The 25,583-nt window shown below is 40.7% G+C and overlaps 1 protein-coding gene across 3 annotated transcripts; it reads right to left on the bottom strand.

Annotated features, from left to right (window-relative positions):
- Nucleotides 1-369: 369 nt before the first annotated feature.
- On the bottom strand, nucleotides 370-25,519 carry cenpn (centromere protein N). Of its 3 annotated transcripts, none has more exons than XM_033035841.1 (11): nucleotides 25,420-25,519; nucleotides 19,011-19,187; nucleotides 12,184-12,229; nucleotides 10,095-10,154; nucleotides 9,915-9,994; nucleotides 7,869-8,039; nucleotides 5,171-5,272; nucleotides 4,468-4,525; nucleotides 3,649-3,764; nucleotides 3,236-3,362; nucleotides 370-2,912 (listed from the first exon to the last, which is right to left on the bottom strand). In XM_033035841.1, the coding sequence occupies exons 2-11, from the start codon at nucleotides 19,176-19,178 to the stop codon at nucleotides 2,800-2,802; spliced, it is 1,041 nt and encodes a 346-aa protein (XP_032891732.1). In that variant the 5' UTR covers nucleotides 19,179-19,187; nucleotides 25,420-25,519; the 3' UTR covers nucleotides 370-2,799. The 3 variants fall into 3 exon arrangements, with proteins under 3 accessions (XP_032891732.1, XP_032891730.1, XP_032891731.1); XM_033035839.1 differs by lacking the exon at nucleotides 25,420-25,519 and adding an exon at nucleotides 21,860-22,005; XM_033035840.1 differs by lacking the exon at nucleotides 25,420-25,519 and adding an exon at nucleotides 21,746-21,836.
- Nucleotides 25,520-25,583: the final 64 nt, after the last annotated feature.

Consider the following 25,583-nt stretch of genomic DNA (forward strand, 5'->3'; position numbering starts at 1 on the left):
AGATAGGTGATTGCTGGTCGGTGTGGACTCGATAGTTGAAGGGGCCTGTTTTCATGCCGCATCTTTTCCTGCTCAGAGACATGGCCATTAAATGTAAAGCAGTATGGAATGAAGTACACGTAGTGGAGATGATTCATTGTTGCCATGGTTAATCTGTGGGATGTTGAGCCATCAAGTAAATAAAAAGCCTCCAATCATCCCTCTTTCTCCCCCAATCTATAGTTCAACCTATTTCCTCCGCTAGGTTTGCTGTATTTCAAAAGCACATGGACAATGTATCAAAACTGGCTCAAGTCCTCCCTCAGTACAGTTTGAACACTTCTCTTAAGGAGCCATAACATTTTCTGCTCATGATAAAGAAACCAGAGATCAAGCAAGCACAAGAATTTATTATCCAAAGGCTTATCATGCAAATAATTTCAATAATTTTAACAATACTTTAAAGTATAGTCAGAACAGACAAGCCAAACTGGATTTCAGTTCAACCTCAAAAGTAGAAGGAAAATTAAGCATCACTTTTGCTCCAATTAATGTTTCAGACTGTATATAAAAAAGCTTTATCAAGGTGGTCCAGTTAGATTTTCATCAATAGAGACTTTATGTCCAATATCATAACTGATGCACAAAGTAATCCAAGCAGTGAACAAGGGAGGACCAGGGTCATTTCTTCAGCTTGTACAGTTAGTAATATTTGCAAATTGCCTTCAAGCCAAGAATTAAAAAGACAAATTGTAGAGGTTCCATTTTGGATTGCTATCAGCACATTGAATGAACTGTGCTGAACTCAGCTGTTATTCTTATGGAAACTGAATAGCATCCTATTCAGTGCCAAGACTAGAAAGCATGGATAGCCACAGGACAAAAGTTCACAAAATCAGCATTTGCATGGCTTCCATCAAAAATTAAACACAAGAATCCCATTCAACATGGTAAAAAAAAGTAAATCACGCCGGGCGTACCTTGCATGACAAGTTTGGAAATAGTAGATTCAAGTACTGATTACTTTTTGTTGAGATCCACTAACTAGTCAAAGAATTATTCTATGTGCAGAAAATCTGCTATTTAACATTAAACTCAAAAATAAAGGCTTTTTATTTGGGGTGGGGTGGGGGTGGGTGGAGGGAATGTTTCCTAATACACATTATTCTCTTAAACTGTCTGCTTTCTTTCTAATCACAAATTTGAACTGTAGTCAATTACATTCCAACCCACAAATTCAGAGTTTGACAGCAGGCAGAATTGAAATGGCATGCAACCATTTATTCCCCCAAATCTACTGACTTAGAGTTTCTGTAAGCAGAAAATTCCATGGCAGTAAAGCTTTGATTGAATGTCCCAATTCTCCAGTTATTGTTCAATATCTAAATATAAATTGTCCTAAGGCACTGATGCTAGTATGTTGAATTTCACAAGAGTCTAGCTTAAAAATGCTGTCAGAAAATTAGGGGAGACGGGGGAAGAGAAAAAATTGGTAGATTAGTGGAAAAAAAATCATGGAACATCATCATTTGGTGATCTTAAAATCAAAAGTAGATAAAGTACAATCAGACACCATTGCAAAAGTAAGCTGAAGCCAGGAAAAATATTTAAAAACCAAGAGAATTGATTTTCTTAATTCAGCTAAAATTGTAGATTAACTAAATTAGTTTAAAATCAATGATACTGAAAATATGACTGGCCTGGAGACCAATGAAGTATTCATTTAAAATAAAGCAGCTGTAAAATATCACCATTCAACAATAGGTCAGGTCATCGTGCATGACTGAAGTACTACTACAATGCTCCTTACTTGAATCTGATTGTTAAGATTACGAGGGCAGAGGATGTTTCATTATTTTTAAGGGTGGAAGATGCAAGAATGCCAAATTTAATAATTAATTTCAGAGAAGGTTCAAGCATTGTGATTTGGAAGGATAGGTTGGTGGAAGAACATTTGCAAATACAGGTACATTCTCAGAAAAATAACGATTTCATAGTGACAGCAAGGTCACTATGTCCCAGAGGGCTTTGAACTAATGAGGAACACACAAAAACACAACCTTTGCAATAGGGACCAAAAGCCAAGTTTGTATCCAGCAAGCTCCCATGAATGCCCAAGTCAAAATGATCAGGTTTTATTTTAAAAAAAAAAGTGATGCTGATAAGTGAGGGGTTAGCTCGTCCACTGGGAATTATTCCCCAGTATTTCTCAAAAGAGCAGCCACGGGATCTTTTCCATTTGCTGAGCACAGATTCTGTTTATAGTTTTATTTAAAAGAAGGCACCCCAAACAATACATAACTCGCTTAGCATTGCACTGACATGTCTGCCTAGATTTTTGTGCTTAAGTCTCTAGAATGATTAGTGTGCTATGAACTACAAGGCAATCATTTAATTGAAGTTTATATCAGTAACAAATGTTACTCCTTTGGGGTGGGAATGATTTATGATGACAGGTCCTCGAACCTGGAACAAGCACTATTACACACCCAGTCTGAACAGTTATTTCAATGGGCTATTTACCTCTAACCTCAAATACCACACTATCTTGCTTGTGCCAAGGGGAACCCAAGAGTAGGGGAAAAAACCTCGCCTTCAAATGAATAAACTGTTCCCACAAGAAACATTACGCCAGTAAAAAGGAATTTATGAACTGCTTTCCTCAGGTTATTAATCTCAAAAGATTCACTTAATTCATGATGTGCAAAATTTTGGTTAACACACAGGGGCTATCAAAAGGCATATTACAACACAGGAGAACAGATTTTTCCATTGGAAACATACAAGTATTTACAGAATACCCTTGGACTTAAACCAGAGTTAAGGGGCTGATGAATTATGCCCAGCAGTCCTTTTGTCTGTTATCTTGAAATAATTTTTCCCCTTTTCTGGAATGCTGCTGAACATGGTTGAAATGGGAACATCAGCAATCCCTTGAAAAACAAACATACAAAATTGCCATGTTTATTATCAAAAAAAAATAATCAAATATTCTTCATTTTTTTAACCTATTGCTTTCAAACTGAACAGGCAAAAGTAAATTTACAAGTGAAGCTTGAAATATTAAAAAATGAGCCTCAGCAACATGAAACTCAATATGCACAGGGATTCTGTATTAACTACGGTTGTGAAAAATATTTTTTGCGGTATTGGAAGTCAGTACTAAAGAAGATTCCGCATTAGTTTTATTACAAATGAGGGGTAAAAGAAAATAAACATACACGAGGTGATGAACGTAAGAATGTGATATACCTACCCAATTCTGGTAGTGCTCTCAATGACTCAAGAACATTTGGACTAGAAAATTTTGCCACACAACGGAATGGTTTCTTTCTGTCTGATAAAGTCTCTGTGTTGCGTTCATCCCTAAAGGCAGTTTGCAGCTGATAGAAGAATACACAACATATTAGAAGTAGTTAACAAAACAGCTGGAAAATCAAAGCAGTGTTGCATCTTTTCCTTTTATGAAATATTTTCTCGATACTACACTGGGAGAAGAAAACTGTACGATTCCTGCTGTCGGGCACCCATCAGCACCTCCCTGCTGATATTATTCTTGGTCAACACTGGCTTCAGCTGATCAAAGGCTTTTGAACAAAACATACACAAAAACAAAAGTGTGGACTGTACTAAAAATATATCAATATCAAAATGTCATTCAGTACATACCCTGTAGTGAACCACCTCCAGTGTTGGTAGTGATCCTTCTCCAAATGCTGCCGTCGTTAATCTTTTGGCCTCTTCTTTCTCTCTGAGATGTTCTACAGATATCCTCTCATCTTGTGCTAATTGGGGAAAGATTGGGGACAAAAATAAAAGAGCAAGTTAACGATTTCCAATAGTCTGACTTTTTCCAAGAGAAACAAGGACCTTAGCCAATACATTTAACTCAACTTTTGTTGAAGAGATCCTTTAGAGTTAATGAAGGATTATAATGTACAAATCATTGGCTCCTTCAAACAAAAGGCAACTATCATTTTAGCACATATCTGGCGTGGAAGGATCTCCTAACATTCCACTGTTATTTTTCTCTAATCTGTGAAATAATGTATACTAATACATAAATGGCCCAAAGGCAAAGGTCTCCACTGTGAATATTTGTAATTTTACAGCAAGATTAAAAGTTCCTCTTACCTGTTGAAAAATGAACACAAAGATGAAGTATAACTCGCATGCATTGCTGACTCAACTGTGTAGATGACATCGACTAAAATGTCCTGCACTCCCAACTACAAGATATTTCTCCACAACCAACATTTAAAAAAAAAAATCCCAATCTGGAATACCAGCACAAGAACCTACAAATACTGGAGCACAGTCGTCCATCTCAGAATGTCAAAATACAATATTGAGCAATTATGAGGTTTTATTTTTGCTTCTCAGATAGGATAATTCTCAGGAATTCAGCACGGCAATGTTTCACTTTCAACACTTTAACTGATGTTACAATGAGAATAATGTGCACAGAAATACTAAATAAAACAATACCAGAGTCCTGGCTGGAGTTTAGCTGTTGTAGAGGTTTCCTGTGATGTACAGATAGCGCCTGAAATTAAATTAAAGAGAATATAAAATACCTATAACAAGTAATTTTAACAAATTAAAGCTTAAAGGTGCTTGAGAGGATATCATTTGGAAGAGTTATTTAAAGAGTCAAATGTCAAAATGACCAGACTAAACGGCCTGTCCCACTAGGGCATCACGCAGATGGCGCGCAAAGATTTTGTACATCCCAAAATCCCGGAGCGCCGCGTGCGACTGGCTACGTCACCACGCACGCATCACGACGCGTAAATGATGTAGCGTAAATTACGCGCAAATGACGCCCAAGTGGGACAGGCCCTTTAGGAATTTAATGGAGTGAGGTTTCTTATATTATAAATATGTTGAGCAGATACTGTAGGCAACAGTAGCTTTAAAACAGGATTGTGTTAAACAGGGTAAATGATCCTGTTTAACACTATCCCTGAATGACACAATTACTGCTGCTACTGATCAGAATCAGTATAATCTGACAACAGATGCAATGTTTGACTCATTGTAACTGGGTGTTTTCTTTGGAGGAGTTGGGAAGGCAAAGAGGGGACATGAGTAGATTTTTTAATTTTTAAAAAAAATGTCAAGACAAAGTAAATCAACCCAGCTCAAAATTATGGAACTTGCCATGGGAGAATATAATGCTTTGCATTACCGGGTTAAATCTTTTAAAAGCGATATCTCGGAGGGAATACAAGCAATGACCTCGAAGATCCAACTCCTTGAGCATGTCGTGTTCAGTTGCAACAACCAGAGCCTATAAATACAATTAAGCCAATTTAAGAAAGGGCAACCTTTTGTTAAGCTTGCGCCCAACATATGAAGAACAAACCAGTCTAAGCAGCAAACTCAAATTACAGTTCATGCCAAAATAGTATGACAAGTAGATAAATATGATTCAGTCATATGAAAAATAGCTAAAGTTTCAATATATACTGAAACTGCCTTAACACATAAATTAAAGAAATAATTAAAATCACAGAGGTTTGTACACCAACCCACTCAACCGATTGGACACCAATTGCAAGGAATAAATGTAGGTGCATTTGCTTTCTACAAAATGATTATCTGCACTTTAAGCATTGTTTCTCCATTGTTACCTTTTTATAATGGTAAACAGAAGAGTAAAGCATTTGTTACAAATCCGTTAAAAGGTCAGAAAGGTTAGAATATTTGGAATAAAATTATACTCAAATTTCATCTCCAAAGATAAGCAGCTAACTACTTCAATGAAAGAAAAATAATTGTAAAAGGAACAGCTTGCTTATCTTTATTATCAAGTTTCATTCCCTGCAAGATAGGTTTAAAACATTGGAGAATTTAGTAAACAAAATACCAAATACTCAATGTCATTTCAAATTAAGATATCAAATTGCATTTATATCTTCAACAAACAAAACTAGCCCCACCACCTTTTTTTATTCAACAAAGTTTTAGATTGGCAAGGGTGGTGCCTCATAAACAATGTCTCTTTGGCTTGTGTTCTTAGTGACTCAGGTGGAGACACCAGACCAGAGGTGTCACCATCTATGCCAGGAATGGCTAGTCAGGACTATTGGATTTTCACATCTCTGCCTAAGAACAGTAACACTTATTGGAGAACTCAACAGGACTGGTTCTGAAGGTTCCCCATCTTAACATCTCGGGCATTCTATAGATGACCACTGTCTCAAAAACACAGATGATTCAACAGCATATATCAATCAACAAGGTCTATCTTGGTGTGTGGCAGTGAGTGATCAAATTGTTGCATTAGTAACCTATAGACCAGAGCTCAAATCCTACTACGCTAGCTTTAGGATTTAAATTCATGTGATTATCTAGAATTAAAAAAGCTAACAGCAATAATAAAAAACAATATTGTCATGTTGGAAATCTGAAATAAGAACAGAGAATATTGAATCAGGCACCTTCTGCAGAGGGAGAAAGGTTGATAATTCAGGTCAAAAGTGATGAACTGAAATGTTAAACTGTTTTGCACCACAAACAATGCTAGAGCTGCTGAATATTTCCAATTGTCTGCTTTTATTTCATATTTACAGCAGTATTTTGTATTTCTAAATTACTAATTGCGAGTTGGGTTTTTTTAAATTCATGTTGATAACAGATCAAATTCCAGAGCCAAATTCAGAGACAATTCTAGGGGAGGTTGTCTCTGGATTATTAACCCAGGCTTCATCATTACCAGTAATTTAAGTGCTACATCAATCCCATACACAATGCTGCATGGTGTAGCATATTGTACAACACTGATGATTAACCTGCTTTATTTCCGTAGGTCAGCAAGATTATTGTGAAGATTGGATAAAGAACTGATAAGTCATTGATCTGTAATGGTAATTGTCTTTCTGCACAAGCTGCCCAATCTGTTGAATAAGTTCTATTTTTATAATTATTTGCAATGATGGCCAAAAACCTACCATTTTTTTAGAAATTCATATGGCTCAATTATGATCTTCAGACAATTCCTTCCACAGGGAAAAGGTGTCATCCGCATCTTGTTTGCTCAACAAGTGACTTCAATTCAATAATGCAAAATACTTAAAACGGTTCAGCAAGCTGCTCAGTTCAAGGACACTTAGAGATTGGTAATGAATAAATTGCCAAGACACGAGGGCCTGAGCTATAGGGAGAGTGTGGGCACGCTAGGACTTTATTTCTTGGCACACTGGATAAGGTGAATGCACAGAGTCTTTTATCAGAGTTGAAGAATCAAAAACCAGATGACATAGTTTTAAGGTGATTGGGGAAAGATTTAATAAGAACCCGAGTGGCTCCCTTTTCCACACACGAGGGTGGTGGGTATATGGATCAAACTGCAGGAGGAGGTAGTTGAGGCAGGCGCTATAACATAATTTAAGAAATAATTAGACAGGTACATAGCAAAGGTTTAGAGGGATATGGGCCAAACGCTGGCAGGTAGGTCGAGTATAGATGGCCGTTTTGATCGACGTGGGCATCTTATGCACAAGGGCCAATTTTCATGCTGTCTGACTGTGACTCCAAATACTGATCTTACCAGTAAGGCCCAAAAATGAATCTTGGAGAAAGCTGTATAATTTGTAATCTACCATAAAGGCGTAAATTATTTCAGAAAACGATGCAGAGATTGAACTTGGAATAACTGCACTTCATGCCCCTACCTTTATTTGTTAGTATATTGAGAGGCCTAAATGAGAAATTATACTAAAACAAAAATGGGAGTCAAAGCAACAGATTCTATTGTAAGGTACACAAAATTGCTGGGGAAACTCAGCGGGTGCAGCAGCATCTATGGAGCGAAGGAAATAGGCGACGTTTCGGGCCGAAACAGATTCTATTGTAATCCAGTTTATAGGCAAAATACTTCTTACCTGAGAAACATACACTCTGAACTGTGCAGCAAGATTAGCCATGAAAACATAAGGAGTCTGTGGGTAGTAGACCGCAAATGAAGCTCTTTGCTGGTTAGGTGGGGAATGCCGTTTACCCCAAGCAATTCTGATCCACACAGCGTCCCCATGTTCTACGATGTTAACCATGATCTAAGGAAGCCACAAAACAAAATTTATAAAACATATGATAAAACTAATACATCACAAATATTAAGTAAACTAGCCAGCAAACTTAAATGAAAATGGACATGCAGTTTGCTAGATTGGAAAAAAGGTTGCTTTTTAAAAGCTCCATGCTTCGTACAAGGAAAATAACCCAATATCAAACATTAAAGCTTAGTTGATTCTCAATTCAATTGCAAAATCTCTTTTGAAAGTCACCTTTGGAAAAACCAGTAACATTGGATATTGATTAGGCAATCATCTTTTGCCACTTGGTATTATTACTAAATGCCAAATATTCTGTCAACGGGCACTGCAGTTCAAACTGAAATGTGAAGTGCTTCTAGAAAACAAACTGGCATTATCACATTGTTATTTCACGAAAACGTTCCAACTAATCTGTAGAGCCAATTTGTGCATAGAGTGATGTGATATTGTTTTATTACGTGTTTTGCCATGTTGTTTGAAGGAGAAACATTGGCTTGGATACCAAGAACAATTCCTCCATTCTTCTGAGAAACAACAGTGTGGGATCTTTCCTGTCAACCCAATGAAACAGATGGCACCTCCAATAGCAAAACAACCCTTCCCTTCCAGCTTTGATTGGATTTGTTGCTGGAGCAGAACAATAACTTTGACTGAAGTGCTAATATAAATCCATGTCCCAATTTTCAATGCATCTTCATGTAAATGGCAATGATAAACCAAAGAGTGGTGAATCTCTGGAATTCTCTGCCACAGAAGGTAGTTGAGGCCAGTTCATTGGCTATATTTAAGAGGGAGTTAGATGTGGCCCTTGTGGCTAAAGGGATCAGGGGGTATGGAGAGAAGGCAGGTACAGGATTCTGAGTTGGATGATCAGCCATGATCATATTGAATGGCAGTGCAGGCTCGAAGGGCCGAATGGCCTACTCCTGCACCTATTTTCTATGTTTCTATGTAATATCAATAAATTCATCACCAAATTGCCACCAATCTCTGCCATCTCCCAATGCCATCCCTGTGATAAATAATGTCCACAAACATGTACATCTCAAAGTTAATGGCCGAGCTCTGCAATGCAGCCAGGAAATTGCAAGTATTGATCGGAGGGCAGTGGAAATTCTTCTATTCTCCAGGAATTATGTGGGGGGAAAAAATCAGCCCAATGAAATTAAGACAGATCTGTCCTCTTACTGATGCAATGAGTTCCCACTTTTGAATGTAGAGGAAGAGCTTCAATGCAGAAAGGCAAGGATAGATGTAATTTTCAATTTAATTAAACAAGTTTGTTTTATGTTTTAAAATGTTTAACAAAATTAATTAAAAAACTATTTAAAAAAATAATTCCAGCAGTTTATTTGATTTTCATTTAAAAACATTCAGTTGATAATACAATCGATTTTGTTTCTCAATGTGGTGGACATTCTGTTACAAGCATTTGACGTCCTTGACAGTCTCACTGCCAATAGAATCCTGGGGATATGACATAGACAGCTGTCAAGTTTTGTTTTCAGCTATTTTTGAGAGCATGCCAATGATCTCTTTTCTGTAGTCTGAAGAAGGGTCTCGACCTGAAACGTCACCCATTCCTTCTCTCCAGACATGCTGCCTATCCCGCTGAATTACTCCAGCATTCTTCAATTTAAACCAGCATATGCCGTTCTTTCCTACACATCTCTCTTCTGAAACCTGCCATATCTTAACCTGCCAGAATCTTAAAAGCATATCCCTGGTCTGATGGCTTGGCATCACACAATGCTGTCAGGTTTGGAACAGCTTTGGAGAACAAGGTACCACAAGCAGACCTAATTAAGCCCAGAACCGTAAAGCTCACAACTGGCACAATAACTGATCTCCAATTTATTAAGCTTTGAAACTTACATTTCTTATGAGCATTTTGAGATTTTTTTTAAACTTCTTTCTGAAGACGTCAAAGTCAAATAATGTTGCTTCTTCTACACCTGAAAAGGAAACAAGGAGTTCTGACTCGGCAACAGATAAGGAGCAGCTAAATGTAGTGAAAACACAGAGCCGTGGCTGAGTAAAATATAATTTTCTCACCATTTGAATTAAACATTTGATAGGTACCCCATCTTCTTTTTTGAGGATACCTACAATTATCTAAAAAGACAAACCAATCAAAAAAAAAAAAAAACATTGTGAAAAGAAAACATGGACATTTTAATCTTATTTTCTCTTTAATGAGTAACTTGCCATTTAAACAAGATTTCCAACATCCTATTTCCTTACACTCTAGCCACAAGGGAATGAATTCCACTGTTTCTCATCAAGTTTTACAAATGGATGCACAGCATTGAGTTTTAATGGTAGTCGATCAGTATGGTAAAATACACCAGTCATTGGCAGATTAAAAAAAGAACTTGCACACCAAAGAACATCTGCAGTATAACTGACAACACAATCAAAGATCTTTCCCAACCCCCGGCCATTCCATCTTCTCCCCAGTCCCGTCAGGCAGAAGATAGAGAAGCTTGGAAGTGCAACCACCACACTCAGGAACAGCTTCTTCCCCTCTGTTATCAGGCTTCTGAACGGTTCTTCCATAAGCGAAGGTGCAGTCCAATTCTTCTCTACCTCATTGCAAACATTGGACTTTTGTCTCTGGAAGTATTACACTATAAAGTTGAAAACTATATTCTGCACTTTCCCTTTCCCCCTCCCTATTGTACTTGTAGTAGCCATTTAGCTTAACTCGGTATATCATAACTGCAATCATGTACCTTTAATTTATCTGCCTGTAATTATGTGGGCGGGATTTATGCTTAGTCTGGGGCGTGGTTTGTGGCTAGGATCTGGTGCAGACTCCCTAGGAGCTAGTTTAGTTTGAAGAAGAATGGGGGAGAGGTCATAGCTTTCGACCATGCACGAGCAAGACCACGATTGAATTTAAATGTACTTATAGAGGGAGAAGATTGGATGAATATCTTACTGTTTTTAGTACTACAATTAAAAAAAAAATTAATCAAGAGACTGTTTGGAAGATTTGTCTTTTGATGGCATTGAATGTCTCGTGGAGAGCTTGTGGGTGCGTATTGATTATCTTCTAATCCCGTCTTCAATGACTAAAAGACTAGTGACTAAAAGACTAAATCCTTGAAACTATATAAAAATCTGCCATTACAGTACTTGAGTTTGGCCCGATTGTATTGATGCTTACATCAATCTGATTTGATCAGATGGCATTCAAAACAAAGCTTTTCACTGTTGTTCAGTATCATAATAATAATAAATCCAACCCTAAACAAAAGCGGCCAGACTCTGGTGCCCCTAACAGCAATACACCAAGTTTTAATGCATTTTTAACCCTTTCACCATTATACAAACTGTAATAACTTTTACTGTTTGCTCCCATCGATATACTTAAAACTCTGATCTTGTATGTCGATGCGTGTGTGTGTTTGTTTGTGTATAATGACATCTTCTCGAAAAATCTACGCAGTAACGATAACATTTTTATATAATCCTGGGCTGGGCAGGAATATATAAAAATGTTATCGTTACACCGGGACTCCGATGCTGGGCTGGGTCTCCGATGTTGGGCTGCTTCGGGTCCATCCGAAAATTGTGTCCTGTTGGAAACCTCCGCCGGCCATCCTCAGCTCTAGTAAAGACGCGATGGTGCAGGAAGTGGCGGACCATTCCGGTGAGTGACAGGGGAAGAGACTAAACCGCGCGGCACTGAACGGCAGGAGAAGAGATCGATCTGCGCACGCGTGGGTTTTAAGATTTTTTAAACCTCGCTAACTCTTACGACATTCAACTGATCGGAATGAAACGGTGCAATCGCAGCATAGGAGAACGGTGAGTAAACTGGCGAAAAATTGTAGCGTTACTATGAACCGTTTTTGCGCAAATAGAAAGACCGCACAAATGGGAAGATGACAAGATCAGAGTTTTAGTTATGTACTAGACCAAGTGGGACCCGTTGGTGGGGGCGTCACAATTCAGATTCACAACTGAATGCTGTGAATCTTTCCATCTTTTAAACATTAATAATTTTTATATTTGATAACACTTCATGCAGAACACAAAGCAGAATAACTGCCTCTGGCACGAGGGCAAACTGGAAAAAATAATAATTACAATGACATAGATTCAATTAGGCAATGATAAGGAAAGTAATACTTACAAATAATTTCTAAATCTGCTACTTGTGTGAGAGTTACTCCAATATTCTAGAATAAAAGTCGAGACATGTATTAAAAAATTAAGTTCCATAAAATCTTTCACTGTTCTAGAAACAAATGAGCATACAACACGCATCACCAGGAAAGGCAGCACCGTGGTAGCACTGGTAGAGCTGCTTCCACACACCACCAGCAAACCACCAGATTCAATCCTGACCTTGGGCGATGCACATGTTTTTTGACTATGTGGGTTTACTGTGGGAGCTCCAGTTTTCTCACACATCCCAAAGACGTGTTGATTGTAGGTTAATTGGCCTCTAAAAATTGACCTGATGTATAGAGGGAGGATGAAAAAGTAGGATATTATGGAAAGGGTGATCGATGGTTGGCGTGGTCTCGGTGTGGTGAAGGGCCTGTTTCCACACTGTTTCACTAAAAACACACTAAGGAGTGTCTAAAAAAAACCAACACTCAAAATGTACAGTTGGATGATTGCAAACAGCAGTTCTAAATTATTTCAAATGCATTATTTGCCATAACAGCAATCACAGATCATTGACTGGTTTCATTCAGTGAGGACAGATCAATTCATGACATAAATTCCTGGAACTGATTATACGGTTTACAGGCATGCATGTTCATTAACTCTTATTTCTGAATGTGTTCCTGCACCACTCCATCATGAGAAAATGAAAGAGGGGAAAGTTAGAACAGGTAAACAGGTCACGTGAGTGACTACATGAAGAAGTCCGCCACGACGCATGTGTGTCATATATCGCTTTCACGCTTGCGAAACGACAGGCGGGGTGGAGCGTTCCCCCGCAGCGGTAAGTTTGAAACCGCGACCTGCAGGTAAGTGATTTACTCTGCGGTAGTTTTTGTCCCCGCGCTGTTTTTACACAGGGGGGGAAGCTGGACAAAATAGTGTCCACAAGTGCTGCGAGTGAAGCTGGCTGGGGAGGACCGTGAAGTTGCGGGAGCCAGCAGCAGCTGAAGGCACAAGCCCCGTAAGGGATCAGCTGTGCCAATTTCTGATCCCGCGCCGGCCAGAACACCACGGCCGGGCGGGAGACTATTCAGAATGGGGCCGTCGACTTTTGACAAGTCGATAATGGCAGGAGGCGGGGTGGAATGACGTTCCCCCGTAGCGACAATTTAAACCAGGACCTGCAGGTAAGAACTGCGGTCTTTTTGTGTTTTCCCATGCTGATTACAGGTGGAGAAACCAACGGGAAACAAAGAAGACAAGGTCTGCGACAAAGCTGGTGAGGGAGGACCGCGGAGCAGCGGGCATCCAGCGGCACTCGGATCACCGATAGTGGGATCAGCTGTGCCCGATGTCGCCTCCGCACCGGCCAGATCCAAGCGGCCGGGCGGTAAGGCTAGACACAAAAACAAACAAGGTCGTGGACTCAGAGAAGTCCGACTTTGAACAACCGCGGGCGGCCAGCGACCGAGAGCACTGGAGCCGGATGGAGCGGTGTGTGGAGCATTTGCTCCAACGTGACAGGAGATGGAGTCGGGTCACTGTGGGCCCCATGATAAACCCACAGCAGTACCTCTTGAAGGGCTGCACAGTGCTTCTACCTCATCAGAGGGGAGCACTGCGGGTCAGTTCTGGGCTGACCTGGAAGAGGGGTCCGCAGAAGGAAAGACAAGTGTGCAAGGGGTGCAGGAACGAGAGAACCTACTGGACTAATAAAAGGGACTCCAACAAAAACCCACTACAGCCAAAGACAGCACCCCTACGCACCCACCAGCAGAACTGGTGAAAGCTCGAAGGCCGGTACTCAAAACATGAGTCTTTTTTAGGCCATGGCCCAGGCCGGCCTTCTTGGAAGATGCGGGGACCTCCAACGCCAACCAAACCGAAAATCCAGACACCAGCGCAACAACAGCAGCGAAGAACCTACAAAAGAAGTAAACCTGCCACTGGTAACTATGGAGGTAGGTGGGTCTGGTTCCCTACAAAATACAGGGAGCATGGAGGTTGGGGGGAGATTACACTCTTTTCTGAATGCATGGAGCATGTTAACAACCGATACTTACATCTTAAGCAGTATCCAGGGATATACAATAGAGTTTATACACAAGTACAGCCCTCCAGTTCAACATATACCGAACCGAATGTTCGTGCTTTCTGATAAAGAAAAATCAAAAGCGCAAGCTGAACTGGAGCGGCTTTACGTAAAAGGTGTAATTGAGAAAACTCAACACGAACCACTAGAATTCGTGTCCAATATATTTACCAAAAACAAAAAAGATGGTGGTTGTCGCATCATCATAGATCTGACAAAATTGAATACATTTGTACAATATATTCACTTCAAAATGGAAACCTTTGTTACTGCTAAACAATTAATCTCCAAAGGTTACTTCATGGCCGGCATCGATTTAAAAGATGCTTACTATTCAGTGCCTATACGAGGTGACCACAGATGTTACTTAAAATTCAACTGGATGGGACAACTCTGGCAGTATAAAGCACTGCCAAATGGGTTATCATCAGCCCCAGGCTGCTCACAAAAATCTTGAAACCAGCCCTAGCGTTTCTACGGAAACGTAAACACATGGTCATGGCATATTTAGATGACATACTCATTGTGGGCAAAACTTTGGAATTGGCCAAACAAACTGTAACAGCCACAAAACAGTTATTTGAAAAACTGGGATTTATTATCCATCCAGTTAAATCTAAACTAACGCCTTCCACTACTATGGACTATTTGGGGTTCACCATTGACTCAGTTCACATGTCGGTGACTCTGCCTAAGGGAAAGGCTAGAGATTTAATAGAGGCTTGCAATAACCTAATTGACATCAGCAAACCATCCATCAGATTGGTAGCAAAAGTAATTGGCAAAATGGTGGCTGTCTTTCCAGCCACACAATTTGGACCTCTACATTACCAAAACTTACAGAGAGCAAAAATACAAGCACTCTAAATTAATGCAGGTCACTTTGACAGACCTATGAAACTACATCTGGCTTTGTTCCAATCCAATCATTGTCAGTAACCCTTCCATGGTACTACAAACTGATGCCAGTGCACTTGGGTGGGGAGCCACCAATACCATCACCAGCTGTGGAGGTAGATGGACTGCTCAGGAGGCATCATTATTACTCACACTAATAATAATAATAATAATGGATGGGATTTATATAGCGCCTTTCTAATACTCAAGGCGCTTTACATCGCATTATTCATTCACTCCTCAGTCATACTCGGTGGTGGTAAGCTACTTCTGTAGCCACAGCTGCCCTGGGGCAGACTGACGGAAGCGTGGCTGCCATTCTGCGCCTACGGCCCCTCCGACCACCACCAATCACTCACACACAGGCAAAGGTGGGTGAAGTGTCTTGCCCAAGGACACAACGACAGTATGCACTCCAAGCGGGATTCGAACCGGCCACCTTCAGGTTGCCAGCCGAACACTTAGCCCATTGTGCCATCTGTCGCCCGGGCTAAGTGGGCATAAACTACCTGGAAATGTTGGGTGCATTCCATGGCCTAAAGTCATATTGTACTGGGTCATATCACCAGCATGTTAGACTACAGATAGACAATACCACCGTGGTAGCATACATTAACCACATGGATGGAAACAAATCGACATCATGTGACAATCTGGCTAATACAATTTGGCAATGGTGTATCCAGAGAGATATTTGGATATCAGCCACTTACCTACCAGGAAGACTAAATTTAGTGGCAGACACCAGGTCACGCAAATTTAATGAAAACACCGAATGGATGTTGAATAAAAAAGTATTTGGTGATATTACAGCAAAATATGGAACACCAGATATCGATCTATTCGCATCCAGACTTAACCACCAGTTATCAAATTATGTTTCATGGGAACCAGACCCTGGGGCAGCGGCGAGATGCATTTTCGCTGCATTGGGGGAAATTGTTTATTTACGCATTCCCTCCTTTCTGCCTCATCAGTTGGGTATTAAGGAAAATACAAGACTCTGCGTCTGGTATTTTGGTAGTACCCGATTGGCCTACTCAACCATGGTTCCCAGTGGTATTAAACATGGTATTAGAACCATGTATCACCATCCCACATAGACCAGATTTATTGCTACATCCCATAAGGGATAGCCACCCATGCCATAAACATTTGAACTTATTAATTTGTAGAGTTTAAAAACACCTCTACTACAACTGGGACTGACGGACCGAACAGTGAACATGATCTCGGCGGCCCAAAGACAGTCAACCAAAAAACAGTATCTGGTCTATATCAGGAAGTGGGAGATGTACTGCCATAAAAACAACATCACCTACAGAGACATGAACATCCCGTCTGTTCTGGAATATCTGGCAGGCCTCCACTATGATGAGGGGCTCAGTTACAGTGCCATCAACTGCGCCAGAAGTGCCCTATCGACTTACCTATGGCAGGGGACAGAGCGTTACTCTGTTGGGACTCACCCACTGGTAACAAAACTTATGAGGGGAATTTTTTAATACTAATCCCCCAAGAACCAGGTACTCCCAAATATGGGATGTAAGTATTGTCCTGAAGATGCTCAGGAATTGGTATCCAGGAATTGTTGTCCAGCAACAGCTCTGTCCCTACACAGACTGACATTAAAAACAGTCATGCTAATGGCATTGGTCACGGCACAGAGGATACAGTCACTGCATAAACTAAGACTGGACAACATGACTTCAACAGAAAATATTACGTTTCATATCTATGAGTTAGTAAAGCAGAACAGACAGGGATCAGCAGGCCTCAATATACAATTTAGGTCATACCCAACAGATGACCGTCTGTGTATAGTAAGACATCTGTCATTATACATGGAGAAAACGAAAATCCTAAGAGGCAATGAGAAGGCACTTTTTGGTCAGCCACAAGCAACCACACAAAAGAGTGACGGTCCAGACCATCTCAAGATGGCTGAAACAGGTGCTAACACAGCCTGGGGTGGATACTAATATTTTTAAATCTCATTCCACCAGGGCTGCAGCTACATCGGCAGCGATACAGTTGGATGTACCAATGGACCAAATCCTCAAGGCAGCAGGATGGTCTGGGGAAAAAACATTCCAATTATTTTACAACAAACCAGTAATGAAACCTGGAACGTTTGAAGAAACAATTTTAAGTTCTGTAAATTAATTTAAACCCATAAAAAGGGGTTATAATTTTGTGTTAATAAATTTTATGATTTCAATGTCGAATTCATGTCCAAATTATGTTAACACAATTCCTCCTACAATCATCAAGGCAGACGTGATGCATGGACTCGTTTCCACGGCATGAAATCACAGAGCTTTAAAATCTTCACGTAGTCACTCACGTGACTCCGAAGTAAAATTGTAGGATTAAACGACTTACCAGTTTGAAGTTTGATGTGTATTTTATGAGGAGTTACGATGAGGGATTACGTGCCCTCCGCTCCCACCCTTGATCATATACTTAACTGGTATCTCTTCTCTAATCTTACTATGTTTAGTCATTACAGTTATCTGTGATTTCACACCGCTGCTTTGAAGAATGACACGCATGCGTCGTGGCGGGCTTCTTCACGTAATCCCTCATAAAATACAGATCAAACTTCAAACTGGTAAGTTCTCGTTTAATCCTACTATTAACTCTTATTTCTGAATGTGTTCCTGCACCACTCCATCATGAGAAAATGAAAGAGGGGAAAGTTAGAACATGTAAATATTTCCCACTCTTGCACAAATGACTATTGGTTGCTTTCTGCTTAATTTCTTTGCACATTGCCCTGACTGGGAAACCATTGAATCCAGAATTAATTTTTACAGAGGAAATTGAACAATATTGTACCATATAGTAAGAAGCTTGGTCCTGGTTAAGAATTAGTAAATCTAAAAATGCCTTTCATCTTTAACTAACCTTACCATTAGCTTTAGGCTATCTAGAAATATTATTGTTTTCTTCTTTGTTTCTCCACAGATGATGTTTCATAGTGAAGCATAATTTCATGGCAAACACAAGAAACGGAAAGCGTTGGAGTCTGGAGCAACAGCAAATTTGCAGGAAGAACTCAGCGGGTCAAGCAGCATCCGTGGGAAGGGTGGGAAAGAATTGTTAACATTTCAGGTTGAAACCTTACACTAAGGGTTCTTTCTGTCACAGGTTCTGATGGAAGAATTTCAACAAATCTTTTATCCCCACAGATGCTACATAACCTGCAAATTAGATAATTTGTAGTAAATAAGTTCATGGGAGTTAGCTCAATTATCCTGTAACCAATGGCATCCCTAATGTCTGGTTATTTTATCATGAAAATTATACAATATATTATATATAATAGTCATGAAAATTATTATATATAATTATATAATCAATGTTGTTCATTTAAAGCTATACCAGGAACCTTAATTTTTCAGCTCCTAGAAAAGGCAACTAAGTTTAACAACACTCTGCCCTCTCCTCACTATTTGCCTGCTATTTACTCCTTATAGATTAGAGATCATCTCTGGCATTCACCTTATCGAAGTAGATTAGCAACCCACAATATTACACATTTGCAACGTTCTATTGAAGTCTGCTATGACTATTAAGTGGTATGTTATAATAACATACCACTTAATAGTCATAGCAGACTTCAAAACACAGTACCTCCATTCTGACATTGTCCAGACCATGCAAGTCAGTAATTCTCAGTCACTTGAATAGATTCTAAAATTCACGTGCTGTTGAAATGTTTTAGATGAAAGCGTAAAGAATGAGAATGACACTAGCCTATAGTTGTTTGTCAGCTGTAGAAATCCAACTCATCCGTCTTGCAACAGAATATCATTCATTATCCACCATCAAGCCACTTTATACAATACCTTGCAAAGTGCAGCTAACTGCAAAATTAGGTCTTTTCTCGTGTTTCTGGTGAATTCCACGCTTTGAAGTTGTCTTTCAGACAAAATATCCCAGGATTTCAAGAAGTTGGGGAAATCACCCATTCGAAACCTCGAAAGCACCTTAACAATGTATTCCGACCCATCCATCTCCCGAACCTTTATGACAAAACAATTACAAAATAAAATCAATTAAGATGTAAGAAAGCAAACACTTACATTGTGCCAAGTGTTACTCTATCGTAGAGGCAATCTCTCCAAATTGTCAGGCAGTTATGCTTAGGTTTATTAGATGAGTTTATTATTATTGTCACATGTACCAAGCTACAGTAAAAAGCTTTTTATGATCGGTGCTATCCAGTCAACAAGACAATTATACATGATTACAATCAAGCCATCCAGTGTACAGATACAGGATAAAGGGTATATTATTTAGCGCAAGAAAAAGTCCGATTAAAGATAGCTCAAACATCACTAGTGAAGTAGTTGGTAGGTCAGGACCGCACTCTAACTGGTGGGAGAATGGCTATAGAAACATGGAAAATAGGCGCAAGAGTAGGCCATTCCACCTTTTGAGCCAGCACCACCATTCAATGTGATCATGGCTGGTCATCCACAATCAGTACCCCATTCCTGCCTCCCCATATCCCTTGATTCCGCTAGCCCTAAGAGCTCTACCTCACTCTCTTTTGAATACATCCAGTGAATTCTGAGGCAGAGAATTCCACAAATTCAAAAAAGTATTCCTCATCTCAATTCTAAATGGCCAACCACTTATTCTTAAACTGTGGTCCCTAGTTCTGGACTCCCCCAACATCGGGAACATGTTTCCTGCATCTAGCGTGTCCAATCCCTTAATAATTTTATATGTTTCTATAAGATCCTCTCTCATCCTTCTAAATTCCAGTGAATACAAGCCCAGTCGCTCCATTCTTTCATCATATGGTAGTCCCGCCATCCTGGGAATTAACCCGATCGTCCTTAGTGAAGACAGAACCAAAGTAGACAAAAATGCTGGAGAAACTCAGTGGGTGAAGCAACATCTATGGAGTGAAGGAAATAGGCAACGTTTCGGGTTCGATTTTCCAGCATCTGCAGTTCCTTCTTAAACAGAACCAAAGTACCTGTTCAACCCGTCTGCCATTTCCTTGTTCCCCATAATAAATCCACCTGTTTCTGTCTTCAATGGACGCACATTTGTCTTAATTAATTTTTTCCTCCTCACAAACCTAAAGAAGCTTTTTACTATCCTCCTTTATTCTTGGCTAGCTTACCTTTGTACTTTATCTTTTCTCCCCATATTGCCATTTTAGTTATCTTCTGTTGATATTTAAAAGTTTCCCAATCCTCTGTCTTCCCGCTCATCTTTGCTATGTTATACGTCTTCCCTTTTATTTTTATGCTGTTCTTAACTTCCCTTGTCAGCCACAGTCGCCTCTTACACCCCTTAGAATCTTTCTTCCTCTTTGGAATGAAATGATCTTGCATCTACTAGATTATTCCCAGAAATACCTGCCATTGCTGGTCCACTGTCATCCCTGCTGGGGTCCCTTTCCCGTCAACTTTGGCCAGCTCCTCCCTCATGCCTCCATAGTCCCCTTTGTTCAACTGCAATACTGACACGTCCGATTTTACCTTCTCCCTCTCAAATTGCAGATTAAAACTTATATTGTGGACACTACCTCCCAATGGTTCCTTTACCTTGAGTTCCCTTATCAAATCCAGATCACTACACAACACTAAATCCAGCATTGCCTTCTCCCTGGTAGGCTCCAATACAAGCTGCTCTAAGAATCCATCTCAGAGGCACTCTACAAACTCCCTTTTGGGGTCCAGTACTAACCCGATTTTCCCAATCTACCTGCATGTTGAAATCTCCCATGATAACCACCATAGCATTACTTTTGTTACAAGCCAATTTTAACTCCTGATGCAACTTGCACCCTATCTCCCTCCAGGCTAGTTTGGGAGCCTGTAGATAACTTCCATTCAGGTCTTTTTACCCTTACAATTTCTCAGTTCTATCCACAATGACTCAACATCATCTGATTCTATGTCATCCCTCGCAAGGGACTGAATTTCATTCCTTACCAACAGAACCACCCCACCCCTCTGCCCACCTGTCTGTCTTTTCGATAGGACGTATACCGCTGAATATTCTTGCAGCCTTGCCTCTGTCATCCCCACATCATACTTACTAACAACTTATTTAAACATACCAAGGTACAGTGAAAAGCTTTGTTTTGTATGCTATCTAATCTAGTCAGAACTGTTAGCAATCAGTTTGAAGTAGAAGGGTCCCAACCCGAAATGTCACCTAGCCATGTTCTCCAGAAATGCTGCCTGGCCCGCTCAGTTACTCCAGCATTTTCTACACTCTAAATTTAAGATACTTTATTCTTGATGGGGCAGTTTATCTAGCCTTTGGGTCTTTTTTTAGTGAAAAGAAAATGAAGGTGCATCCGGCACGACTGCCATAGTATAAAAGCAAAAATATGGTTAATTATACACAAAAAAACCCTCTTTCACACAAAGGGCGGGATATCTGTAAAGCTTTTCCCCATGAAACTATTGAGTGGTTAAAATTATTAACAAAAAAAGTTTATGAAAAAAGGCATGTCATCAAGAGCACGAATTTAAAAATCCGCCTAGTGCAGAAAGATCAGATCAGCTGCAAAATGCGTGCAGCGACGGTAGGCGGGTTTTGTTTTATTTACCGGAGGAAGAGTCCGGGCAGTGGATCCGTAACCCGGGGAGTGGGCGCGGTCTGGTGCACGTTAGCGCGCTCTTGTCCGTGTACAACAAACCAACAGATGCAGCAACCGACTTACATTTGCTTGCCGGGGCTCCGGCGGCCAGGACAGGACAGGACGGAGACAGACGCCGAGCTTCCCCCCTCCACACCCGGCAAGAGCCGCCGCCGCCGCCGCTACAAATCGCCCGCGCTTTCAAACGCGCCGCTGCAAACGGCCGTCGTTCCCAGACCCAGCCCCCGCTCCTCCCATCACAGCGCCGCCTACACTAGCGAGCGCGCAACAACCGCCTCCTCCAACGCTTGCCTCTCCTCTGTATTGAAGGCACACATGAGATAATAATTTATTTTAAAAATACAGATGAAGACACGGGGAGTTACAGATGCTGGAATCTTAGAAACACAAAGTGGCACGAAATGCATAGAGTGTCTTGCCCAGAGTATGGGGAATCGAGGACCAGATGGCAAAAGGTTTAAGGTGAAGGGGAAAAGATTTAATTGTAATCTGAGAGGTAACTTTTTCACACAAAGAGTGGTGGGTGTATGGAGCAATCTGCCAGAGCAGTTAGTTGAGGCTGGGACTATCCCAACGTTTATAAAAACAGTTCGACAGGCATGAATGAATTAAAGATACTGGTATAGCTCCAGAAATAGTGGATGCATTAGTAATAATCTTTCAAAACTCTTTAGATTCTGGAATAGTTCCTGAGGATTGGCGGGTAGCAAACGTAACCCCACTTTTTAAGAAGGGAGGGAGAGAGAAAACGGGGAATTACAGACCAGTTAGTCTAACATCGGTAGTGGGGAAACTGCTAGAGTCAGTTATTAAAGATGGGATAGCAGCACATTTGGAAAGTGGTGAAATCATTGGACAAAGTCAGCATGGATTTACAAAAGGTAAATCATGTCTGACGAATCTTATAGAATTTTTCGAGGATGTAACTAGTAGCGTGGATAGGGGAGAACCAGTGGATGTGGTGTATCTGGACTTCCAGAAGGCTTTCGACAAGGTCCCACATAAGAGATTAGTTTACAAACTTAAAGCACACGGCATTGGGGGTTCAGTATTGATGTGGATAGAGAACTGGCTGGCAAACAGGAAGCAAAGAGTAGGAGTAAACGGGTCCTTTTCACAATGGCAGGCAGTGACTAGTGGGGTACCGCAAGGCTCAGTGCTGGGACCCCAGCTATTTACAATATATATTAATGATCTGGATGAGGGAATTGAAGGCAATATCTCCAAGTTTGCGGATGACACTAAGCTGGGGGGCAGTGTTAGCTGTGAGGAGGATGCTAGGAGACTGCAAGGTGACTTGGATAGGCTGGGTGAGTGGGCAAATGTTTGGCAGATGCAGTATAATGTGGATAAATGTGAGGTTATCCATTTTGGTGGCAAAAACAGGAAAGCAGACTATTATCTAAATGGTGGCCGACTAGGAAAAGGGGAGATGCAGCGAGACCTGGGTGTCATGGTACACCAGTCATTGAAAGTGGGCATGCAGGTGCAGCAGGCAGTGAAGAAAGCGAATGGTATGTTAGCTTTCATAGCAAAAGGATTTGAGTATAGGAGCAGGGAGGTTCTACTGCAGTTGTACAGGGTCTTGGTGAGACCACACCTGGAGTATTGCGTACAGTTTTGGTCTCCAAATCTGAGGAAGGACATTATTGCCATAGAGGGAGTGCAGAGAAGGTTCACCAGACTGATTCCTGGGATGTCAGGACTGTCTTATGAAGAAAGACTGGATAGACTTGGTTTATACTCTCTAGAATTTAGGAGATTGAGAGGGGATCTTATAGAAACTTACAAAATTCTTAAGGGGTTGGACAGGCTAGATGCAGGAAGATTGCTCCCGATGTTGGGGAAGTCCAGGACAAGGGGTCACAGCTTAAGGATAAGGGGGAAATCCTTTAAAACCGAGATGAGAAGAACTTTTTTCACACAGAGAGTGGTGAATCTCTGGAACTCCCTGCCACAGAGGGTAGTCGAGGCCAGTTCATTGGCTATATTTAAGAGGGAGTTAGATGTGGCCCTTGTGGCTAAGGGGATCAGAGGGTATGGAGAGAAGGCAGGTACGGGATACTGAGTTGGATGATCAGCCATGATCATATTGAATGGCGGTGCAGGCTCGAAGGGCCGAATGGCCTACTCCTGCACCTAATTTCTATGTTTCTATGTTTCTACATGAATAGGGTGATTTCACGAAAGGTCACTGGAGCGTAAATCCCCACTCACGTGACCGAAAATTTTAACTGAGGGACAAGCGTCACTTCCGGTACATGTTAGTGGATGGGAAAACACGCACTTTCACACCCGTTAAAAACATCGAAAACGGCCCGTTTTTGAGCTGCAATTTACTGAGCCGGTCGGGGTGACCGTGAGGAACAGCTACCTAAATTTACAGTCCAAAAAAAAGATAGAAACTAAGGTAAATACAAGAGGGAGCTGAAGGTGTAAATACAGCGGAAGTTGATTGCCGACATTTTTCGTGGACATTTAAAGATCCAAAATATCGGGAATTATCGCGTTTGCTCGCTGCATTTCATCAAAAGTGGCATTATTGACTTTGTTATCTTTATTCATTTGTTATATGAAAAGTATTAAAAGTTAGAAACCCGTCAGTAAAATTGCAAAATCGCCCATGGTTCTCGGGTGGGTTTCAACATGAAAAATGAAAATGCTTCTGAAGCTACATTCACCATTTAAATAATCGTAAGCTTGCATCTCAGTAAAATTTATTTCCAAACGCATTGAGAGTTTACGATTATTTAAATGGTAAATGGAGCTTCAGAAGCGTGTTCATTTTGCATGTTGAAACCCACCCGAGAACCATGGGCGATTTTGCAATTTTACTGACGGGTTTCTAACTTTTAATACTTTTCATATAACAAATGAATAAAGATAACAAAGCCAATAATGCCACTTTTGATGAAATGCAGCGAGCAAACGCGATAATTCCCCATATTTTGGATCTTTAAATCTCCACGAAAAATGTCGGCAATCAACTTCCGCTGTATTTACACCTTCAGCTCCCTCTTGTATTTACCTTAGTTTCTATCTTTTTTTTGGACTGTAAATTTAGGTAGCTGTTCCTCACGGTCACCCCGACCGGCTCCGTAAATTGCAGCTCAAAACCTGGCCGTTTTCGATGTTTTTAACGGGTGTGAAAGTGCGTGTTTTCCCATTCACTAACATGTACCGGAAGTGACGCTTGTCCCCCAGTTAAAATTTTCGGTCACGTGAGTGGGGATTTACGCTCCAGTGACCTTTCGTGAAATCACCCTATAGGACAGGGTTGGAGGGATATGGACCAAATGATTTAACAAACATTAAAAAAGAAAATTACCAGAGTCAAATTTTATTCTTTAACAAGAATTAACAGAATTATGAACTAACAGAATTATGAATCTAACCCTATATCACACAAACTTCCCCCGCAACGTTGATTACACTGCGAGTCGGGCCGGTTACTGAAATGGACGGAAACAAATGCCCACGATCCGCTCCGTTGCGTACTACACGTCAGCCCATTGCATTTCGCAGGAGTGGCCTATCTTGCACAGCTATAGGATCTTTGGTCTGAAGAAGGGCTTCGACCCGAAACGTTGCCTATTTCCTTCGCTCCATAGATGCTGCCTCACCCGCTGAGTTTATCCAGCATTTTTGTCCACCTTTAAAACCTCGTTCACTTCAGGCTCCGCGGCGACACCGCGTGTCGTTTCAGACGTCAAGGCCCACAGGCTCCGCCCGCGCGTTCTCTGATTGGTTCATTCCGGAGAGCCCGCCCCATATCCTATTGCGTATT

This window comes from Amblyraja radiata, chromosome 17 (genome assembly GCF_010909765.2).
Source record: "Amblyraja radiata isolate CabotCenter1 chromosome 17, sAmbRad1.1.pri, whole genome shotgun sequence".
Classification (NCBI taxonomy): domain Eukaryota; kingdom Metazoa; phylum Chordata; class Chondrichthyes; order Rajiformes; family Rajidae; genus Amblyraja; species Amblyraja radiata.

Bases quoted from the DNA above. Each gene is read 5' to 3' on its own strand.
- cenpn (XM_033035841.1), bottom strand. From the start codon at position 19,178: ATGGATGGGTCGGAATACATTGTTAAGGTGCTTTCGAGGTTTCGAATG. The intron at 9,995-10,094 runs GTGAGAAAATTA...TTTCCTTTTCAG, and splicing joins TCAAATGTTTAATTCAAATG to GTGTAGAAGAAGCAACATTA. The intron at 3,363-3,648 runs GTATGTACTGAA...TTCTTCTATCAG, and splicing joins TGGAGGTGGTTCACTACAGG to CTGCAAACTGCCTTTAGGGA.